The 17,500-nt window shown below is 49.5% G+C and overlaps 4 protein-coding genes across 5 annotated transcripts in view; 2 read left to right on the plus strand and 2 right to left on the minus strand.

Annotated features, from left to right (window-relative positions):
• LOC135828907 (uncharacterized) overlaps window positions 1-836 on the plus strand; it is a 26,595-nt gene extending 25,759 nt beyond the window's left edge. The window contains exon 21 of the mRNA XM_065341340.1: window positions 507-836. Within this exon, the coding sequence (XP_065197412.1) occupies window positions 507-740 (234 nt within the window). The 3' untranslated portion in view covers window positions 741-836. The remainder of the gene's footprint in view (window positions 1-506) is intronic.
• A 2,639-nt stretch (window positions 837-3,475) lies between these two features.
• Window positions 3,476-12,967, minus strand: LOC135828218 (uncharacterized protein y4mH-like). Of its 2 annotated transcripts, XM_065340670.1 has the most exons (8): window positions 12,758-12,967; window positions 12,492-12,643; window positions 10,947-11,061; window positions 9,026-9,066; window positions 6,774-7,012; window positions 5,905-6,010; window positions 5,322-5,454; window positions 3,476-4,507 (listed from the first exon to the last, which is right to left on the minus strand). In XM_065340670.1, the coding sequence occupies exons 2-8, from the start codon at window positions 12,607-12,609 to the stop codon at window positions 4,351-4,353; spliced, it is 909 nt and encodes a 302-aa protein (XP_065196742.1). In that variant the 5' UTR covers window positions 12,610-12,643; window positions 12,758-12,967; the 3' UTR covers window positions 3,476-4,350. The 2 variants fall into 2 exon arrangements, with proteins under 2 accessions (XP_065196742.1, XP_065196741.1); XM_065340669.1 differs by having other exon boundaries at window positions 12,492-12,967.
• Window positions 12,968-14,345: 1,378 nt separating this feature from the next.
• LOC135828184 (uncharacterized) lies at window positions 14,346-15,517 on the minus strand. Its single transcript, XM_065340629.1, has one exon. It carries the CDS (start codon window positions 15,392-15,394, stop codon window positions 14,486-14,488), a length of 909 nt encoding a protein of 302 aa, XP_065196701.1. The 5' UTR covers window positions 15,395-15,517; the 3' UTR covers window positions 14,346-14,485.
• Window positions 15,518-15,800: 283 nt separating this feature from the next.
• LOC135828643 (probable formaldehyde dehydrogenase AdhA) overlaps window positions 15,801-17,500 on the plus strand; it is a 14,515-nt gene continuing 12,815 nt past the window's right edge. The window contains exon 1 of the mRNA XM_065341061.1: window positions 15,801-16,269. The gene's annotated coding sequence lies outside the window, so the exon portion shown is untranslated. The remainder of the gene's footprint in view (window positions 16,270-17,500) is intronic.

Consider the following 17,500-nt stretch of genomic DNA (forward strand, 5'->3'; position numbering starts at 1 on the left):
TGTATAAGAGGTGTGGCTAGTAAGCGCCATACCGGTATGTGGCAGTTGGCCCTTTATTAGGAATCCCAAGTTAAAATTGGACAGATTCAGAATGTTGTACTGTGTAACTCAAACTCAATGACCCCCCCCCCCCCCCATTCACCGATACAACTGAAAACAAGTTGCCTGGCTGCCTGGTTTTGTGTTTGTTGGGGACATTTTGTGAGCACTACTTGCTGCGTGTGTGCACTCAACATTGAAATTTGGTTTCCATTTGATGGTACATCTCTCAGTCTGTCTGTTTTTGGCTGACCTTTGCTTATACGCCATCGTTGACGTTCGGCTCGTCAAGCTTTTCCTGAGCCATCCGTCTACCTGTCTGTCTGACTCTGTGTGTGTGTGTGTGCGTGTGTGCGTGCGTGTGTGTGGTTCTGTCTCTCTTTCTATCTGTCTCTCTCTCTCTCTCTTTCTGTCTGTCTGTCTCTCTTTCCTGTGTGTATGTACCTGAATCACACTGTGGCGTGCAGTGCCCGGCTAACGCCAGCTTGGCAGACTGGAACAAGCTGAAGGACAGCAAGCTGGGGGCCACCGAGATCGCCAGGGCCGTCAACTCCATCGTCCGCTCAACGGCCGTCTCTCTGCGTCACGACAGCTCTTCCGTCAGCAGTGGCAAGGCGGCCGAGATGGACAGTAGCGGTGGAGGTTCAACGGAGGACAGCCAGGACTTGTTCAGCTCGTATCCGCCAACGCAGCCCATGTAACTGTAGCACTTTTAGGAGAACAGCGAGCGGCGGCGATTCCGAGCATCTCCCAGGTGTGTGTGTGTGTGTGTGTGTGTGTGTGTGTGTGTGTGTGTGTGTGTGTGTGAAAGAGTGTGTGTGTGTGTGTGTGTGCGTGTGTGTGTGAACGAGTGTGTGTGTGTGTGTGTGTGTGTGTGTGCATGTGCATGTTTTGTTCACCAGGGAGAAGTGCGGCGTTGAGCAATGCATTGCTCCCACGTGCGTGCACGCGTGTGCGGCATCTACCATGCCCCGTGCCAGCAGATGCGCTCGCAAGTTGTCCGACCAGCAGCGGTGTAGCAGCAACAGGAGCTGCCTGCCCTGCCCAGCTGCACGGCTGCCTGTCTTTCCGAGCATGCTGCACATCGCGTGGAATGGTGTGCTGGCTGCACCACCGACCGCTTGAGTTCAGTACAACGACTGGCAGTGGGGCAGACCTAGCCCCCACTCTCTGTGAATCTCCACTGCTTTCGGCGAAGCGCAGTCATGGATGCCGTTCAGCAAGCTGGGCTGCTCAACACCAGAGCTTGCCTGTTACTTGTGGGAACGCTAGACTAGAAGCAGGGAGTGGTAAAATACCGGCATTTTACTACTCCCTGCTTAGAAGTACAGTTGAACGGCAAATTGAGGTTGGCTACTTTTGCTGTCTTCTCCGCTAAGACTTTTACGACTTCAAACCGTTTTCTAAATATTCGAATCTGACCTACAATCTGCACTTATCAATATATACACACCCACTTGCACCAAAACATGACGGAACGGTTTTTATTACTTTTTAATTTTTATCCAGCTATGCACAGTCGACATAGGTGCAGCTGTTTATAAATACGGTTTGCTGGCAGTACTTAGTTAGGTAGGTAGTTGTATGGGGTTTAGGGTCTGTGCTGTTGTAACGTGGCATTCGCATCCGTTGAGCTCGGTCCGCGCTGTGCGAGGACCGGCACCGTCGTTACAATTGCGTCGTGTATTCGAGTTGGTGGAGCATCTGCTAGCCACGTGTGTGCACCTGCAAGCCCTGTGTGTGCACGTGTGCTGGCTCGAGCGCTTACTGCTTTTATATGTACTCTTATTTTAGCTCAGAATCCTTTTCAGCTGTGTTTTTTTGAGATTCGAATTGATTTACGCTACTACCCCCCCCCGGATGTTTCTCTTCAAGCGACTCTGCATGGGCAGCAGTTTGTTGTGTAGCATGCATTTTTAAAATGTATTATGATAGTGTTGGGTATTCTGCTAGACGTGTTGAAGCATGCACTGCACGGAGCATGTGCCTATCAGCAACGCCGGTCGCAGAAGAGCGCGCGCGTAGCTGATGAACAACCGGGCTATAGACCCGATAATACTGCCAAAGGGACACCGAATCGCGCAGCTCGTCATCAAGTCGTAACCATGATCGCGGGAATCAACGTGCGGCGTCCAACCACAGGGTGTTTATACGTGAGGAGCCTGTTCCGCTGCATGGCATTCCTAGATCTTAGTTTCCATACAGTACACATACACGGGGTCACAACTAACTTTGCTATTAAAGGGGAAGTATACCCTAAAATCAAATTTTCACCAGTTGTAGTCTTCTGGGTGCTGAGTCGAATGGTCTTGGTCCGAGGAAGCTGCGACGCTCCCTTCCTACTTGAATCCCAATCGAACTCGCGCACTTCCACCGAAACTGGGTGACTGCGCCCTACTAGATGGGGATTTGTATGCAAAATGTCACTAAAAGCGCCATTTCGTTCTTATAAAAGCACGGATGACCGCGATTGGCCCATATGTTGTAGTCTTTTGGACGCTGAATCGACTGGTTTTGGTCCGAAAAGGCTGCGATGCAGCGTTCCTCCTTTATTCCCAATCGAACATGGTTGAACAAGCGGTCACGTGCTCCTGCGTACACCAGTCACCTGGTCACCGTGCCTGCAGGGTACAACTTACTAGCCTGTTTGACCTTTTTTGGGTGCAGTCCTGTCACTCGAGTTGAACTCGAGTTGAACCTTGGTGTGAAATTTGTCACCTGCTGGCGCGGTGACCAGGTGATTTGGGCACCCAGGAGCACGTGACCGCTTCTTCAACCATGTTCGATTGGGAATAAAGGAGGAACGCTGCATCGCAGCCTTTTCGGACCAAAACCAGTCGACTCAGCGTCCAAAAGACTACAACATATGGGCCAATCGCGGTCATCCGTACTTTTATAAGAACGAAATGGCGCTTTTAGTGACATTTTGCATACAAATCCCCATCTAGTAGGGCGCAGTCACCCAGTTTCGGTGGAAGTGCGCGAGTTCGATTGGGATTCAAGTAGGAAGGGAGCGTCGCAGCTTCCTCGGACCAAGACCATTCGACTCAGCGCCCAGAAGACTACAACTGGTGAAAATTTGATTTTAGGGTATACTTCCCCTTTAAACATTATAACTAAAAGAGTGCAGTGCATCCCGAACACCCAGGCTAGAAAAGTAGAAATTCACCATAAAAAAAAGCTGATGTTCCATTAATCTTTGTTTCCTGTTTCCAGTTTGGCACGTTATTGCATTTTTTTGGGATGACTAGTTCAAGAATGCAGCAGTGCATGCTGCTGCTCAGGTCAATGCGGCCTGGCACTGGGTGATAGTACATGCACGGTAGCAGTGTATCAGAGCTGGGCTGAACACTGGGTTCGGCCCTGGCACAGCGCTGCTGCATCATGATCTGTGCAGAAAGACAGCGCGCTATGCACCCGGTGTCTAAATCAGGTGTAACGGATTAACAAAAAATCGTTTTCAGGGGAAAGCCCCCACATCCAGGATCAAGGCACTGATGTACTTCTGACGTACTTTTAACACCACTAAATAAATTGTTGACAACAAGAAATAGAATAGGAGGCTCAGAGTAGGGTATCAGTGCTCCCCCACCATCGCTGCCTGCTTGAGCTTGTCATGAACCAGCCATGGAGACTAGCAGCAGTGATGGTGAACGGATGCTATGTGGCCAAAAATAATTGAATTCTGAAAAATAATGTGTGATAGTGAGGCCGTATAGGGATATAGGGATATACTATGATATACTATAGTCAAAATAGTGCCTACTCTTTTTTCTTTTTTTTAAATTAGCCAAAAATAGTAATACAATACAGGCGCCGCCTACTGGTTTGTTTGCGCCGAAAAATACTATATCTTTGAGAGGGTGCGTATGCAGAGCAAGGCAGTCGTTATGTAAGGCTGCCTTATACGACTACCACTAAAAAGGCAATAATTAGATAAATTTGACAAAAGACAAAAAAAGGACCTCCAAACTTCCCCACCGGTGAACCGCCACCACCACATGTACTAGTACCCCTCAGGTCAAAAGCTGCTGCTAAACCCGCAGATCAAAAACAGGCACTTTGATCTGAGAATTCTCGTTGCGAAAGCCTCTAGCTCCCACCTAGATAGAGATTGAGGCAGTGACTGCAACTTTTTAAAGGATAAAACAAAACAAAAAACATTGCAACAACGACTGACTCACTGGGCTTGAGCATAACGTTCCTATACGACGAATGACTTGACATCCTGGTGCGATGGTTGACATCCTGGTGCGATGACACCAGAAGTAGACCACCTGGCCCGGCACCCGAGGGCTAGCTGCTCAGCATCTAGAGGCGGTAGAGGCGCAGTGCATTGTCCCTGAACATCTGCTCGGCGTTCGCCTGCGAGTAGCCCAGGTCACCGCAGACCTCCAGATACGTGCCCAGGAGATCAGCGTACTTGCCATTGATCTTGTCAACCGGAAAGTTACTCGCAAACATACACCTGTACACACACACACACACACACACAAATGGATAGACAGACGGAGAAAAAGAGACACACAAAGACAGGAAGGAAGAGGGTGAGGGAAAGAGAGAGAGAGAGAGAGAGAGAGAGAGAGAGAGAGAGAGAGAGAGAGAGAGAGAGAAAGACACACACACACACACACACACACACACACACACACACACACACACACACACACACACACACCATATATGACCATTTGACACACACAAACACACACGGAAAAGGTAGAGCGCTGAGATGAGTTTGATCGCGACTGAAACAGCCTTGGACGTGACAGCCACATTATACATTAGCAACATGGCACACCAGCTCATCGACAGTGCCAGAAAACATTGAAGTACAATCATGTAACCAGTCTACTGTAAAAGCAGAAATTTTTGGCGGTGTTTTATTTTAGGTAACTTCTGTGCCGAAATTTTTACCGAAAATGAAACGCACCAAAAATGTCGGTATAGTGCACTGTAGTACACCTACCTGGAAAACGAGTTTACCGAAAATTTCCCTCCACCGAGCCGCCGATTTTAGAGAATACCGAAAATATTACACCACCGAAAATTTCTGTTTTTACAGTATGAGCACAGCCCTGGTCACAGCCCTGGTCACAACCCTGGTCACAGCCCTGGTCACAGCCCTGGTCACAGCCCTGGTCACAGCCCTGGTCACAGCCCTGGTCACAGCCCTGGTCACAGCCCTGGTCACATACCTGGTCACAGCCCTGGTCACAGCCCTGGTCACAGCCCTGGTCACAGCCCTGGTCACAGCCCTGGTCACAGCCCTGGTCACATACCTGCCCACAGAGAATGTGTTGATGGCATACTCCAGCAGCGGATGCAGCACCTGCTTGTTCCACTCCTTGTAGTACATGTTGAAGCCGGAGAGCTTGACGGCTATGTTGTCATGACGACTCAAAGCACTCATACCTGCGCAATGGATGGGGGGAGGGGGGGGGGGGGTACGGGCAGGGAGAGAGCAAACACACCGTATGTTAGGCAAATGCCGTAATGTCGCGGTTAACAGCACGTGCTTACGGCCGTAAAAGCCAGGGATCAAAGCATGCTTCTATTCAAGCCATGTTTCTAATCAAACCATGCTTCTACGTCAACATCATCAGTCTGCACTGTGCAGTGCATACTGCAATGCATGTACTCGCACATGTACTTTGCAGAGAGTGGCTTCTATTCAAATCATGCTTCTGTGTCAGGGCGCGCTTCAAAAAATCGGCTTTATTCGAGTCATGCTTCTATACAGGTCATGCTTTCATACGCGACACTACGTTGTTAAAGCAAGCATGAAGGTACATGTAGAAGCAAACTTAACCTCTCAGGACTTGACCAGATGGACGGTTGATGTATGACCACTACCGACCTTACCTTCTTTCCAGCTCTGTATAGCATCATCAGTGAATGTGTAGGGGAATCCAGCGTGGTTCAGCATAAACTGGACATTGGGGTTGCGACGAACCACCTCAGATGCCACCTGGAGTAGGATGCAAGTTGTCAGAAAAGATTGTGAGCAAGAGTCAATGCTGTGACAGAAAAAACCCTGTCTCTCTGTCTCTCTCTTTCCAACTTACTCACTCTCATACACAGCCACACACAGCCACACACATGCGCATCAGCACCCCTCCCCATCCCCAAACACACACACACACACAGACCGACACACGAACACACACGTGCGCACAGACACACATCCAGTAAAACGTACTGCAGATCTCCGCAATGACCACGCGCGCAGCACTCCTCCCCCGGCAGGCAAGATCAGAGCTTCCAGAGACACGCACAAGCTAGCACTACCTTCTCGTGGCGATCGGAAAGGATCTCAAAGCTGTTGTAGTACGTTATTTTGTGTACGTCGTGTGTACGTGGTGTTGGTGCATACTCGTGTTGCTGCCGCGTGAAAAAAGCAGCCCTCGTCTTGAGTTTGTCTTGTCATTATAAAAAAATTCAAGGTTCACGTGAGACTCGACAGGAAGCCGAGTTTTCCGTATCTGCAGGAACGCCACCACCCTCTAGGATCAAGGTGCAGATGCAGCTCCTAAGCGGTATGTGTATGTGTGTGTGTGTGTGTGGGGGGGGGTGAGTAGATCAGACCCATGGATGCAGTGAGTGGGGATTTTCGGTCATAATAAACAGTCTTTCTAAACATAGCTATCTCGTTGTCCATTGTCTAAGTGTAGAGATGGCACGGGGCAGGAAGCTGGAATGAGGAAGTGCAGCTACAACAACGCGTCTCTCACCTGCATCTGCGGCACGTGTATCTGCATGTCAAACGACAAGTTATGCTTGGGCAGCAGCTGCAGACCCGTCAGCCAGGCGTCGTCCGTCATGAACTTGTCGTGTGGGCACTGGCGCCACTGCTCGTTCGTCGGGTGATAGTCGATCATCTGCCGGATGCCGCGCATGTTCGAGTACTGGCAGTGGGCGGCCAGCACCGAGTCAACGTCGGGTTTCGTCAGGTCCGCGTACGCGACAATGCCTGAGCGAGAAGACACGGACACACAAACAAATCACGTTAATTAATAGGCAGTCTAGTGGGTAAGGTTACAACGGGTAGGGGTTTGGCCGGGTAACGAGTTCGGGGATTTCTATCCGGGTAGCACGGGTACCCTATCGGGTATTTTTTTGGCATAGTTTGTACAGTGAGTGTGCACTTGCGCTACATAGAAAGTGTACAGTAAGCACGCAGCCGCGCTTTTTACATGCACCGTTGCAAAAAAAACCCAGAGAACTCCAACTACCCGACCGGGTTCTCAGGAGCAAACTGCTACCCGAATACCCGCTCGAATTACGGTTAGCACGGTCACCCTACTACTCGATGACATCCCTACACTCGATGACACCCCTACTACTCGACGACACCCCTACACTCGACCCTCTCATACACAAGCACCTCAGGGACCAACGGGTGTACTGCGAGTCTACAAACTGTCCGTGCGTTCAAATCTCGGCCTCCCGGGGCTAAGCACAGTTCGGCCGCATTACAATTTTCGGCCTGTACTGCTGCTGCCTGTATACACTGTCACACTGAACCCTTGCAAAACAAAAGTTCGGCCGCAAAAAATTTTTGGGCCAAAAATGCCCAGGCCGAAAGTAGCCGAAAATAAATATACCCCGAATATTTGTTGATTTACAGTGCACAGTTCAGAATGATTTGTAGCCATGGTAACTCCGAAGCTGTCGTACGCAAGGTCATGTGGTGGGATATTCCGGTTCTTAGGGCTCTCGGGAACGGAGATGAACATTTTTGCTATCCTTTTTTTCAACTTGGTAAACGAAAAGTATGAAACTATTAAAGAGTGGCATGAAAAATTCTAGATTTCCAGCACTCAACATCACGGCCGAAAACAGGCGTGTAACCGTGCCGTGCCGTTGAATATTACTTACTCCGGCAATATAGTAGACCCCCCCCCCCCAAACACACACTGACACACACACACACGGGACGTCTAGCCAAACACTGCGCATCCAAAGAGCACACTGACACATATACATACCTCAGACCTCAGACATGCCCATCGCGGAAGCGATGATAGCGAACAGCTATGTTAGACATAGCAACTTGTGCTGGGATTACACCATTCAACAGCTTGCAAGGCTGATGAATTGACCGCCACTATTTTTAGCCTGGTATCCACCACACAGCTGTTTGAAGTGACTTTTTCTGGCCAGTGAATCCCTATTTTTCCTTTTTCCATTTTTTTTACGCACACACACCACACCACATACTCCGGCATACACTGGCTGTTGGTAACCACCCAGGAGAATGAAAGAAAAGTCAGGAAGAGTCCGAGAAAGAGAAGAAAGACGTGTGCGACCATAATCGTCGGGAATTGAACCCGCAACCTCTCGATTGGAAATCGACTGCACATACCACTGCACCATATGGGACACACATATACATACACACACACACACACACACACACACACACACACACACACACACACACACACACACACACGGGGATGTCTAGCCAAACACTGCGCATCCAAAGAGCACACTGACACATACACACACACACACGGGGACGTCTAGCCAAACACTGCGCATCCAAAGAGCACACATACACATACACACACACACGGGGACGTCTAGTCAAACACTGCGCATCCAAAGAGCACACATACACATACACATACACACACATCAGACCAGGCTAGCTCACACGTAGGATGCATAAGAGGAAAAGGGACAGCAACATGGTACAAGCTATGACCATCGGTCCACCAAGATAACAAGATAGTGCCAGGGGGAGAGAGAGAGAGAGCGAGAGAGCGAGAGAGCGAGAGAGAGAGAGAGAGAGAGAGAGAGAGAGAGAGAGAGAGAGAGAGAGAGAGAGAGAGAGAGAGAGAGCGAGAGAGAGAGAGAGAGAGAGAGAGAGAGAGAGAGAACAAGGCACAATGCTGACGGTGAGTACATGTACTGGCACATTCAAGGACTAGCTCCAACACATCTACGACGCGCAAACCGTCCGAGTTCATAAGCTCACCGGTAGGAAATCCCGATTTGTCACTGATCTCTTGCAGCCACCTGCACGGAAGAGAAACGGAAACAAAAAAACCAAACATTGAAGCGGTGCGAGTGAGGTCTGGTTTCAACGGCTACAGTGGTCGCAGCTGAAATCCAACCCCAGCTCGGTGCGCTCACACTGCAAAACACCACAACACGTGTGCTTGTACACTACAGAATAGAGACCGCTAGGATCTGTGCTGCACTCGAGCATGAACATCACAGGTCTGATTTCAGCTGCCGCCATGTACACGGTTCAGATTTTTCGGATGTGCAAACTCCATTGCAGCTACCTACAAATTGCCTAGTCTAAAGAAACACTCGCATAATACGGCCCCTTTGCTGCAAAAACCTCTCTATACTGATTCACCAAAATTTTGGGTATAGCCCATCCCTCAGCGTGAAACAAAAAGAAAGAGGAATGACAGAGAATCGGAGTAGATATGTTGTGAGGTGCAGTAGGAAAGTGATATCGGCATGAGGAGGAGCACGGGAAATGTGGCACGTGCGCCTCTACAATTGTAGCTACGTCGCACGTCTTCTACGTCTTCTACGTCGCACTAGTATTCATACACAGACTTGGGTGCACACTTTCTCCCGGCACCTTCACCAGCGCTCCTAGTCTCCACACATACACACCTAAGCTGACACATTTCTCACACCGCTGATCTTAGCATCTGTGTACTGCACCTTACAGCATAGCGATGATACCTATAATTGTGCACAACTTCTTTGCCTGTATTTAGTTTTATTGTTTCATGCCAAGGATGGGCCATGCCCGACAATTTGGTGAATCAGCATAGATTCTTGATGCAATCCGCACCCAGTCCCCACACAAATACCGGAATACCCACCATTATAGTATTGTCTGGTAATTGCACGGTTGTGCACGAAACTCTGAGTTACAACCATAATTATAGCCGTTCTGCCCACTGTTTGAGTGTTCTGCGCTCTGCCTCCACGGCATTTCGAGCACTCTTTGCACACTAGGTGCATCCCTCGTGCATCTGACCAGCAGTATAGAGAAGTTTTAGTAGCAAAGAGATACTACTTTGAAGTATGTGAGCACTCAGACTAGGCAACACCAAGGTTGCAGCCAAAAGGGGGAGGGGGGGGGGGGGGGGGGCTACTTCGTGTGCGCACCCTCCGTGAAAGTGCCCCCCCCCTACTCTTTTTCCGATTTTTCGTGTTTTTTCATGCCATTCAGTGAAAAATGCAGTCGATAGTCAGTACTGGTGGACAGGGTTCATAGAGGCACTTTCGTCTGGGGTGAAATCAGGTGTTCGCCCCGTTTGTTGCATTTCATATTGCAAGACAGTTATTTTGAAAATGGAAAAATGGGTTACGGGGTAACTGTTTTCCCTGCCCCCCCCCCCCCCCCCCCCTATTTTGACCTGGCTAGAACCCTGAACGTGGTCTATGAAATTAATATTTCTATTCGCCCGACCCTGGGACAGGCCCCGGGTCAAGATACATGTACTGTTCAATCACTAGTCCTATTCCCCAACCCTTGGACCTGCCCTTGGTTGGGACACTATTCAATCACTATTCCTATACCCCCCCCCCCCCCCCCTCCAACCCTTGGACCTGCCCTTGGTTGGGACACTATTCAATCACTATTCCTATACCCCCCCCCCCCCCCAATCCAACCCTTGGACCTGCCCTTGGTTGGGACACTATTCAATCACTATTCCTATACCCCCCCCCCCCCCCCCTCCAACCCTTGGACCTGCCCTTGGTTGGGACACTATTCAATCACTATTCCTATACCCCCCTCCAACCCTTAGACCTGCCCCAAGTCGAGATACTGTTCATTATCCTCCTGCCCCCCCCCCCCCCCCCCCCCCCCCCCCACTCGCCCAACCCCGCCCCACATATCCCACACATGCACAAATACCTACTTGGTTTCTTCCACGGGCTCCCCGCTGAAATGCGCTTGCACATGGACGGATTTGGTGACATTGAAAGTGGCTGCGTCCTGGGCATAGTCTTCCACGTGGTAGTTCAATACAGATCCTGGATAGGCGTGCAAGAAGGACGAATAGAGAGGAACATGACCTTGTGTTTTGTTTCTCAGTAGTTCTGTCCGCAGATTGAGTATTCCGTTCCTGCTCTTGTAGTGAATGAGCACTCTCATTGTGGGGTGGTGTGCCATTGCTGTTTGCATTACTTAGAGCTCACTGACTTGTCACTTTGAGCATTCCGGCAAGGTACGTTCGGGCCTAGAATATTATCTGGCTTGGAAAATGAATGATTCGAATGATTCCCTTGTGACTGGCGTGTGTGTGTCACTGTGTATGTGCACGCGTGTCTAATGTGTGTGTATGCATGTGTGTGTGTGTGTGTGTGTGTGTATGCATGTGCGTGTGTGTATGCGTGTGAGTGTGTGCGTGTGTGTGTGTCCCATATGGTGCAGTGGTATGTGCAGTCGATTTCCAAACGAGAGGTTGCGGGTTCAATTCCCGACGATTATGGTCGCATGCATCTTTGTTCTCTTTCTCATTCTCCTAGCTCTTCTTTCATTCCCCTGGGTGGTTACCGACAGCCAGTAGTGAGGTTCTGCTCTACGTTATGGGAACGCGACGCGAAGAATCCCGGGAACTCTCTTCGCGTTCCCGTAACGTGAAGACAATCTGTTCTGCTCTACGTTCACGTAGAGAAATCACTTGGAATGTGTACTGGGATTTCCCCTTCCATATATGGTAGTTTTCTGGCCTGCATTTGATAGATGTCTAGCAAATCTGTACGCATTTTCTCTGCGTGTGCCACAACGTAGAGAACCTCATCTACGCGTAGAAATCTGGACCCAAAACACACGAAGCAGTAGACTCTAACCCAGACACATGCTCTCTACGTGATTTCTCTACGTTTCACGTATAGCAGAACCTCTCTTGTGTATGCCGGAGTATGTGGTGTGGTGTGTGTCGAAAAAATAAAAAATAAATAAAAAAAATGGAGACCCAAAAATAAAAAATGGAGATTCACTGCCAGAAAAAGCCACTTCAATCAGCTGTGTGGTGGATACCAGGCTAAAATTAGTGACGGTCAATTCATCAGCTTTGCAAGCTGTTGAATGGTGTAATCCCAGCACAAGTATTATGACAATGTCTACATAGCTGTTCGCTATCATCGCTTCCGCGATGGGCATATCTGAGTCTGTCTGAGTCTGCGGGCGCGTGTTGTTAGTACATGTGTGTGATTCAGATATTGTGCCATTGTTATGAGAGAAAGGCAATGGGGGCACAGCCAGTGTGCGGACTTGGAACGATTTTCGTGCTTACGGCGGTGGTGGTTGTTGTATGTGTGCGTGTTTGTGTGCGTGCAACTGTATGCATGATCTTATATGGTCAGTATAAGCGCCACACACAGCCATCTCGAAAATTCTAAGCCACCAATACGCATCATACTGGACAAATCATAAAATACTAAATCGCAGGAGCACTCACGGAAGGGCCCGGCCGGGTGGCCGCTCTCTGCAACCTTCTCCAGCCAATCGTGTGTCTTGGGCGACCAGAAGTGATGGTGCGGGTCCACGGCGTTCTCAATCTTTTGCAGCGACGGCATTTTGATTTTGAAATCGCTACGTCTTCGTCCCACTCTAGAGAATAAAAAGAAGGCGCTTTCTGAAGCTTGAAGCCAACTCTACAGAGGTTGGATGTTGTGGAAGCAGCAGAAAACGAAGTTTGCTTTGATATGGAAGGATCTCACTCACTCTCAGCTGATTGCATGCACGCGCACCAAGTGTTTGTCTCCGCAGGCTTGGTTCCACGGGGGTGTTGGACGAAATACACGAACTGGTCTGGAGCAACGGAGTTCTTGGGGGTCAGTCTGTCAACGTTGTGTGCCACCTATGTCTGGATAAGGAGTGCAGGTTGACAAGACAAACTTAGTCCGACAGCTGCAATTGTGTGCGGGTAGTAACCAAATCAAAGAAACCTGTCACACGACACACGTGCAAGTAATAATAATTATTAGTTTCGAAAAGAGTTCAATGAAAGAAAAACACCCACACGCGCGCTTTGTTTGGCCATCTACAAAAAAAACTTTTTGCCGAAATGACCACCGGTGCACCTTGTACGTACCTGCCCTGCACATGCATATGCATTATGCACATGGACATGCACAGTGCAGTGTGAATTTTATTATGTATGTGCATGTTCTTCAATCTTGACTACATGTACGAGTACGATGTCATTCAAGAGGGATCGTCTGGAACATGAGCGCACAAATGTATGTACATGCACAATACAATCAGTAGTATAAAGTAGGAACACGGGTCCATGACTGTCATGTACCGGTATCCTCGAGCTCTCTCGGTCACTGAGAACACAATTTCCAAAACATCTATGTCTGTACTACAGCGTAGTACTGATGTACAGTACAGTGTTGCTCAATGAAATCCAGTCCCATCGAGTCGCGCAAGTACCGGTACGCGCCGGGCGCTGCGCAGCCCTCGACCAGCGAACACTGGGCTGCGGCGCACACTTGAGTGACGCGACTGGATTTCATTGAGCAGCACTGTAGCTGCACCGCGCTGTGTGCCCGGAGATCCAGTACTGTAATGAACAATAAAAAAAATCAGGAACAGCAATCACCATATTCAGGCAACAGCCGGCTAGCCACCGAGCACAACACAGCCCGCCGTCTACACAACTCGCACGCACATTCACGTGCACGCCGGCGTCGGGACAGATGGACACACATGCACGTACGTCAGGGAGTCGTCAAGTACGTATTTGACGACTCCCTGACGCCCGGATGCACACAGATCTGTACTTGTCTTGCTCACTGCGGGGAACCACGCAGTCACCATGGTCACGCAGGTCGCCTCTCGCGCAGAGAGGTTTGAAAGAAGTCTTAGAAAAGTAAGCAACTGGCATAGTTGAACAAGCCCAGACCTTCACAAAGTACGGTTGGATCTGGAAATATGGTCCCACTGAAGTTACGTGGTCACCATACCGCAGTACGCGGTCGAGGACAAGGCAACCAAAATGATTGACAGCTTCAGGACATCCATTCGTTATGCGGATTCAACAGAGTTAAACTCCATCCCTAGCGAACATTGCACTTGGCACACGCGTGGCTTGCAATATCAAAGAAGATCGGCTGTAGATTTCACCAGCACCATTGGCTACGCATGAGTTTACCTACACCCTGTGTTAAGCTAGTAGCCCAATTGCACACATGCACAAACATACACACACGCGCACACACATACACACACACACATGCTCCCTCTCACATACGCACGCACACGCACTTACACATATCTTAACCTAATCAGCATCCACGTAGTAATCTACAGCCAACACGTCAAGTCTCCTTTCATTAAAAAACAGAACATGTACTGAAGTATAATTATAGCATCGGTCTATTGGGTGGGGGCTGCCTGTAGCAGCATATCTGTTCAACTATCTCACAGCATGCCAAACGCACTTGTCTACCGGATGCTGAACATCTTGCCCTTGACGAAGAACCTCTTCATCACACGCCTTCGCTTGTACCGCAGGAACTTGGAGCTCGGACGTATCCATGGCGACTTGGCATTCATCTGCTGCGGGTAGCGGCGGTTGATGAATTGGCCACGCTTGCGTCTATGGTTCTTGAGCGCCCGGATACTTCCCTTCTGGTACTCCTTCCTCATCAGGTGTACCTTGCGCTCCACTTTCTCCTTGACGAGGTACTCGTGGATTTCCTCGGAGTTGAAGCTGCGCAAGTCCCACTGCTTCATCCACGGCTCGTCGATGTGCTCTTCGTTGTCCTGTGGCTCCACCGTGACGCTCTTGCGCGCTCGCTTGTTGGCGTCGGCAGCCTCCTCGGCGGCATCCTTCTCCTCTGGCTCGCCTTCCATGCTGTCGGCTTCTATCGTCTCGATCTTGGGCGCGGTAAGGTCTGTGGTCTCCTCGCCGAGACGCCGGATCTCCTCGTCGGCAAGACGGAACGCTTCGTCACGTTCAAGCAGCACCTTGCGCAGGTTATCCATGGACTCTTCGATCTTCCAGAAGCGCTCCTGGCCCGGCATCTCCACTCTCAGGCGACGTGCAGACCATTTGAGCGTGTCGAGCATGTTACGTTCTTTCAGCAGGACATACCAGAGCTTATGCAGGTCCGTGTCACTCTTCAGTCGCAGATCTGTGACATCCCAGGCTCGCCCGGAGCGATTACGCTCATTCGGATGCTGCGACAGGTCAGGAAAGAACTCCTCCAGGCCAAGCCGTGGCACACTGGTGCTGACATAACGTGCTGCACATTCAACAGCTGCACAATTACTGCCCAGTTTCCATTTCGCTGCTGACAAGCGTGATGCCTGCTGCACCAAGTGAGCTGACGAGACGAGCGACCTCAACATCCCTAGATCCCTACCATGTCCCTAGCTCGTCCTCGCCAATAGGTTATTGCTATTTCCTAGAGAAGTATTCCATCAGTCAACAATGCTTTACAATTTTGGAAAAATAGTTTTTTCGCCAGCTTTCCAAACTTTTCCAAACGCAAAAAACAAAATCGAAATGACCGAAAATATTTTTCCAGCTTTGATTTTCGTGGCGCCATTTTCTGTTCCATGACAACGGAGATCTGTCGTGATGTCGCCGCATCATGTCGGTCGACCAATCGGCGTGTGACATTTCGCTAGTACATGGTCGATCGACGAGTAGCGACGTTCGACGTAGTCCGTACAGTGACAGACCGACTCATCAGTGCATTCAAAAGTAACATCCACTGTCTGTTCCAGCGCTGTCTTTCCAAGTCCAAGATCACTCATCAGTGAGCATGGCGACTTGAGAAGTAAAGTCTAAAGACTAAAGCCAAGGGTAAAGTGTGAACAACACAACAGCGACTCTGAGATAATTGATTTTTTTGACAAGTCAGATTCAGTGCCGCCAACCTAATACGTAATAGTAATACCTTGCGCACACTTGACCATTGTAAATTCGTATTACCGTATTACAGCCTCGAAGTACGTGCCCAACACGCGCCCTCCATTCATTTTTTTTCAATTGAATTACTACTATATTAGGCTACTACCGGTACAAGTACAAGTAGAGTATTTCCGAAGGAGCCGGGTCTCGGGGGTACTAGTAGGCGACGAGTATTCTGTAACAGACTGGAGCACCTGTTGGCAATGAGAACAATAGCGACCAGAGAACGAACACCTGGTCTCGCCCGTCCGCTGTAGCGGCGATATATCAGCGGTGCCGGAGAGAGGCATACAGGCACACGTGGAAGGTGAGCATGCATGAGTGCTCATGATGTTGCGCGGTCAATTATGCGTTCCACCACAGTCAAAAATAATATACAGTAAGATCAAGAGTAGATAAACAAGAGTGTGCAACTCCGGATCTCTCCTGCACAATCTGCAGATAGTGTAAAGCCGGCCCACGGCGGAATTTTTTGTTGACGTCACCTTTTTTTCAGAAGAATGCGCATTTCGCCGCAGAGCAGTGTGAGAGCACGTGCTGGGCACCGACCTTGTAGTGTAAAGCCGGCCAAGAGAACGAGGGAAAACTTTCCGAAAGACTCGCAGCTCGTGCGTCGTCGAAAAGATTACGTCAACAAAAAAATCCGCCGTGGGCCTACCCATCCGCGAGTTGCACACTCTTGTTTATCTACTCTTGGTAAGACCTGTAACTAAATACCACCGTGATTAGCGACCAGCCTGGTACTACAGACCACTTCGCCAGGCATGGACGGTCTCGCATGGCTGCGTGGTGCAAACCTCTAACTAGGGACCACCTGCCACTAAAGACCACTTTCCCTGGCTCCAAGGGGTGGTCGTTAGTCACAGATTGTACTGTACAGTCGACTCCTGATATAACGAACACGAGCAGGAAAACTAGTTCTTTAAAAATTAAAACCGAAGTTCTTTATAACAGAAATGCACTCGGCACACCATACAAGCGACGCGTCACAACTGGCATGTTGCCAATGCCAACTGCCACATGGATGCACTTGGTTTGTACACGGTACGGCCCGACTAGTACAAGATACGGCTCGTTATGAACGAAACCTGTTTGCTACAAATGGTCAATTTGTTATGGCCGGTACAAACAGGGACATGGGCACTGGTTCGCTAGATCACGAAATTCGCCACGTACGAGTTTGTTATCGGTCAGGGAATCGACTACTTGATACGCAATGGAAAAGCCGAGGGAGTTGCTTCTCCAATAATACTAGTACAGTGCTGTATTTGTATTTGTTTGTATTTGTATTTGTATTTATGGATTCTCCACAGGCCTTAGCCTAAATCGAGGGAGTCTCCGTTACTGTCGGGCGCCGAAGAACCGGGGGGGGGGGGGGTCAGGGTTCTAGCCTAGCCCGTTCTTATTTTTAGCGAACACAGCGGTTTCGTTCTTATTAATGGTACAGTCTTACACGTACACGTACATTTATGCAGAGTTGTACGTCTGAGTGTACATTATAGTGTACATTACGGTTTCCGTTCCTGTCTGCGAAAAAT

Source organism: Sycon ciliatum, chromosome 12, assembly GCF_964019385.1.
Source record: "Sycon ciliatum chromosome 12, ocSycCili1.1, whole genome shotgun sequence".
Taxonomy (NCBI): Eukaryota; Metazoa; Porifera; class Calcarea; order Leucosolenida; family Sycettidae; genus Sycon; species Sycon ciliatum.

Bases quoted from the DNA above. Each gene is read 5' to 3' on its own strand.
- LOC135828218 (XM_065340670.1), bottom strand. From the start codon at position 12,609: ATGCCGTCGCTGCAAAAGATTGAGAACGCCGTGGACCCGCACCATCAC. The intron at 9,067-10,946 runs GTAGGTATTTGT...TCTTCCGTGCAG, and splicing joins GAGCCCGTGGAAGAAACCAA to GTGGCTGCAAGAGATCAGTG. The intron at 7,013-9,025 runs GTGAGCTTATGA...CTTCTCGCTCAG, and splicing joins CAAATCGGGATTTCCTACCG to GCATTGTCGCGTACGCGGAC.
- LOC135828184 (XM_065340629.1), bottom strand. From the start codon at position 15,394: ATGTTGAGGTCGCTCGTCTCGTCAGCTCACTTGGTGCAGCAGGCATCA.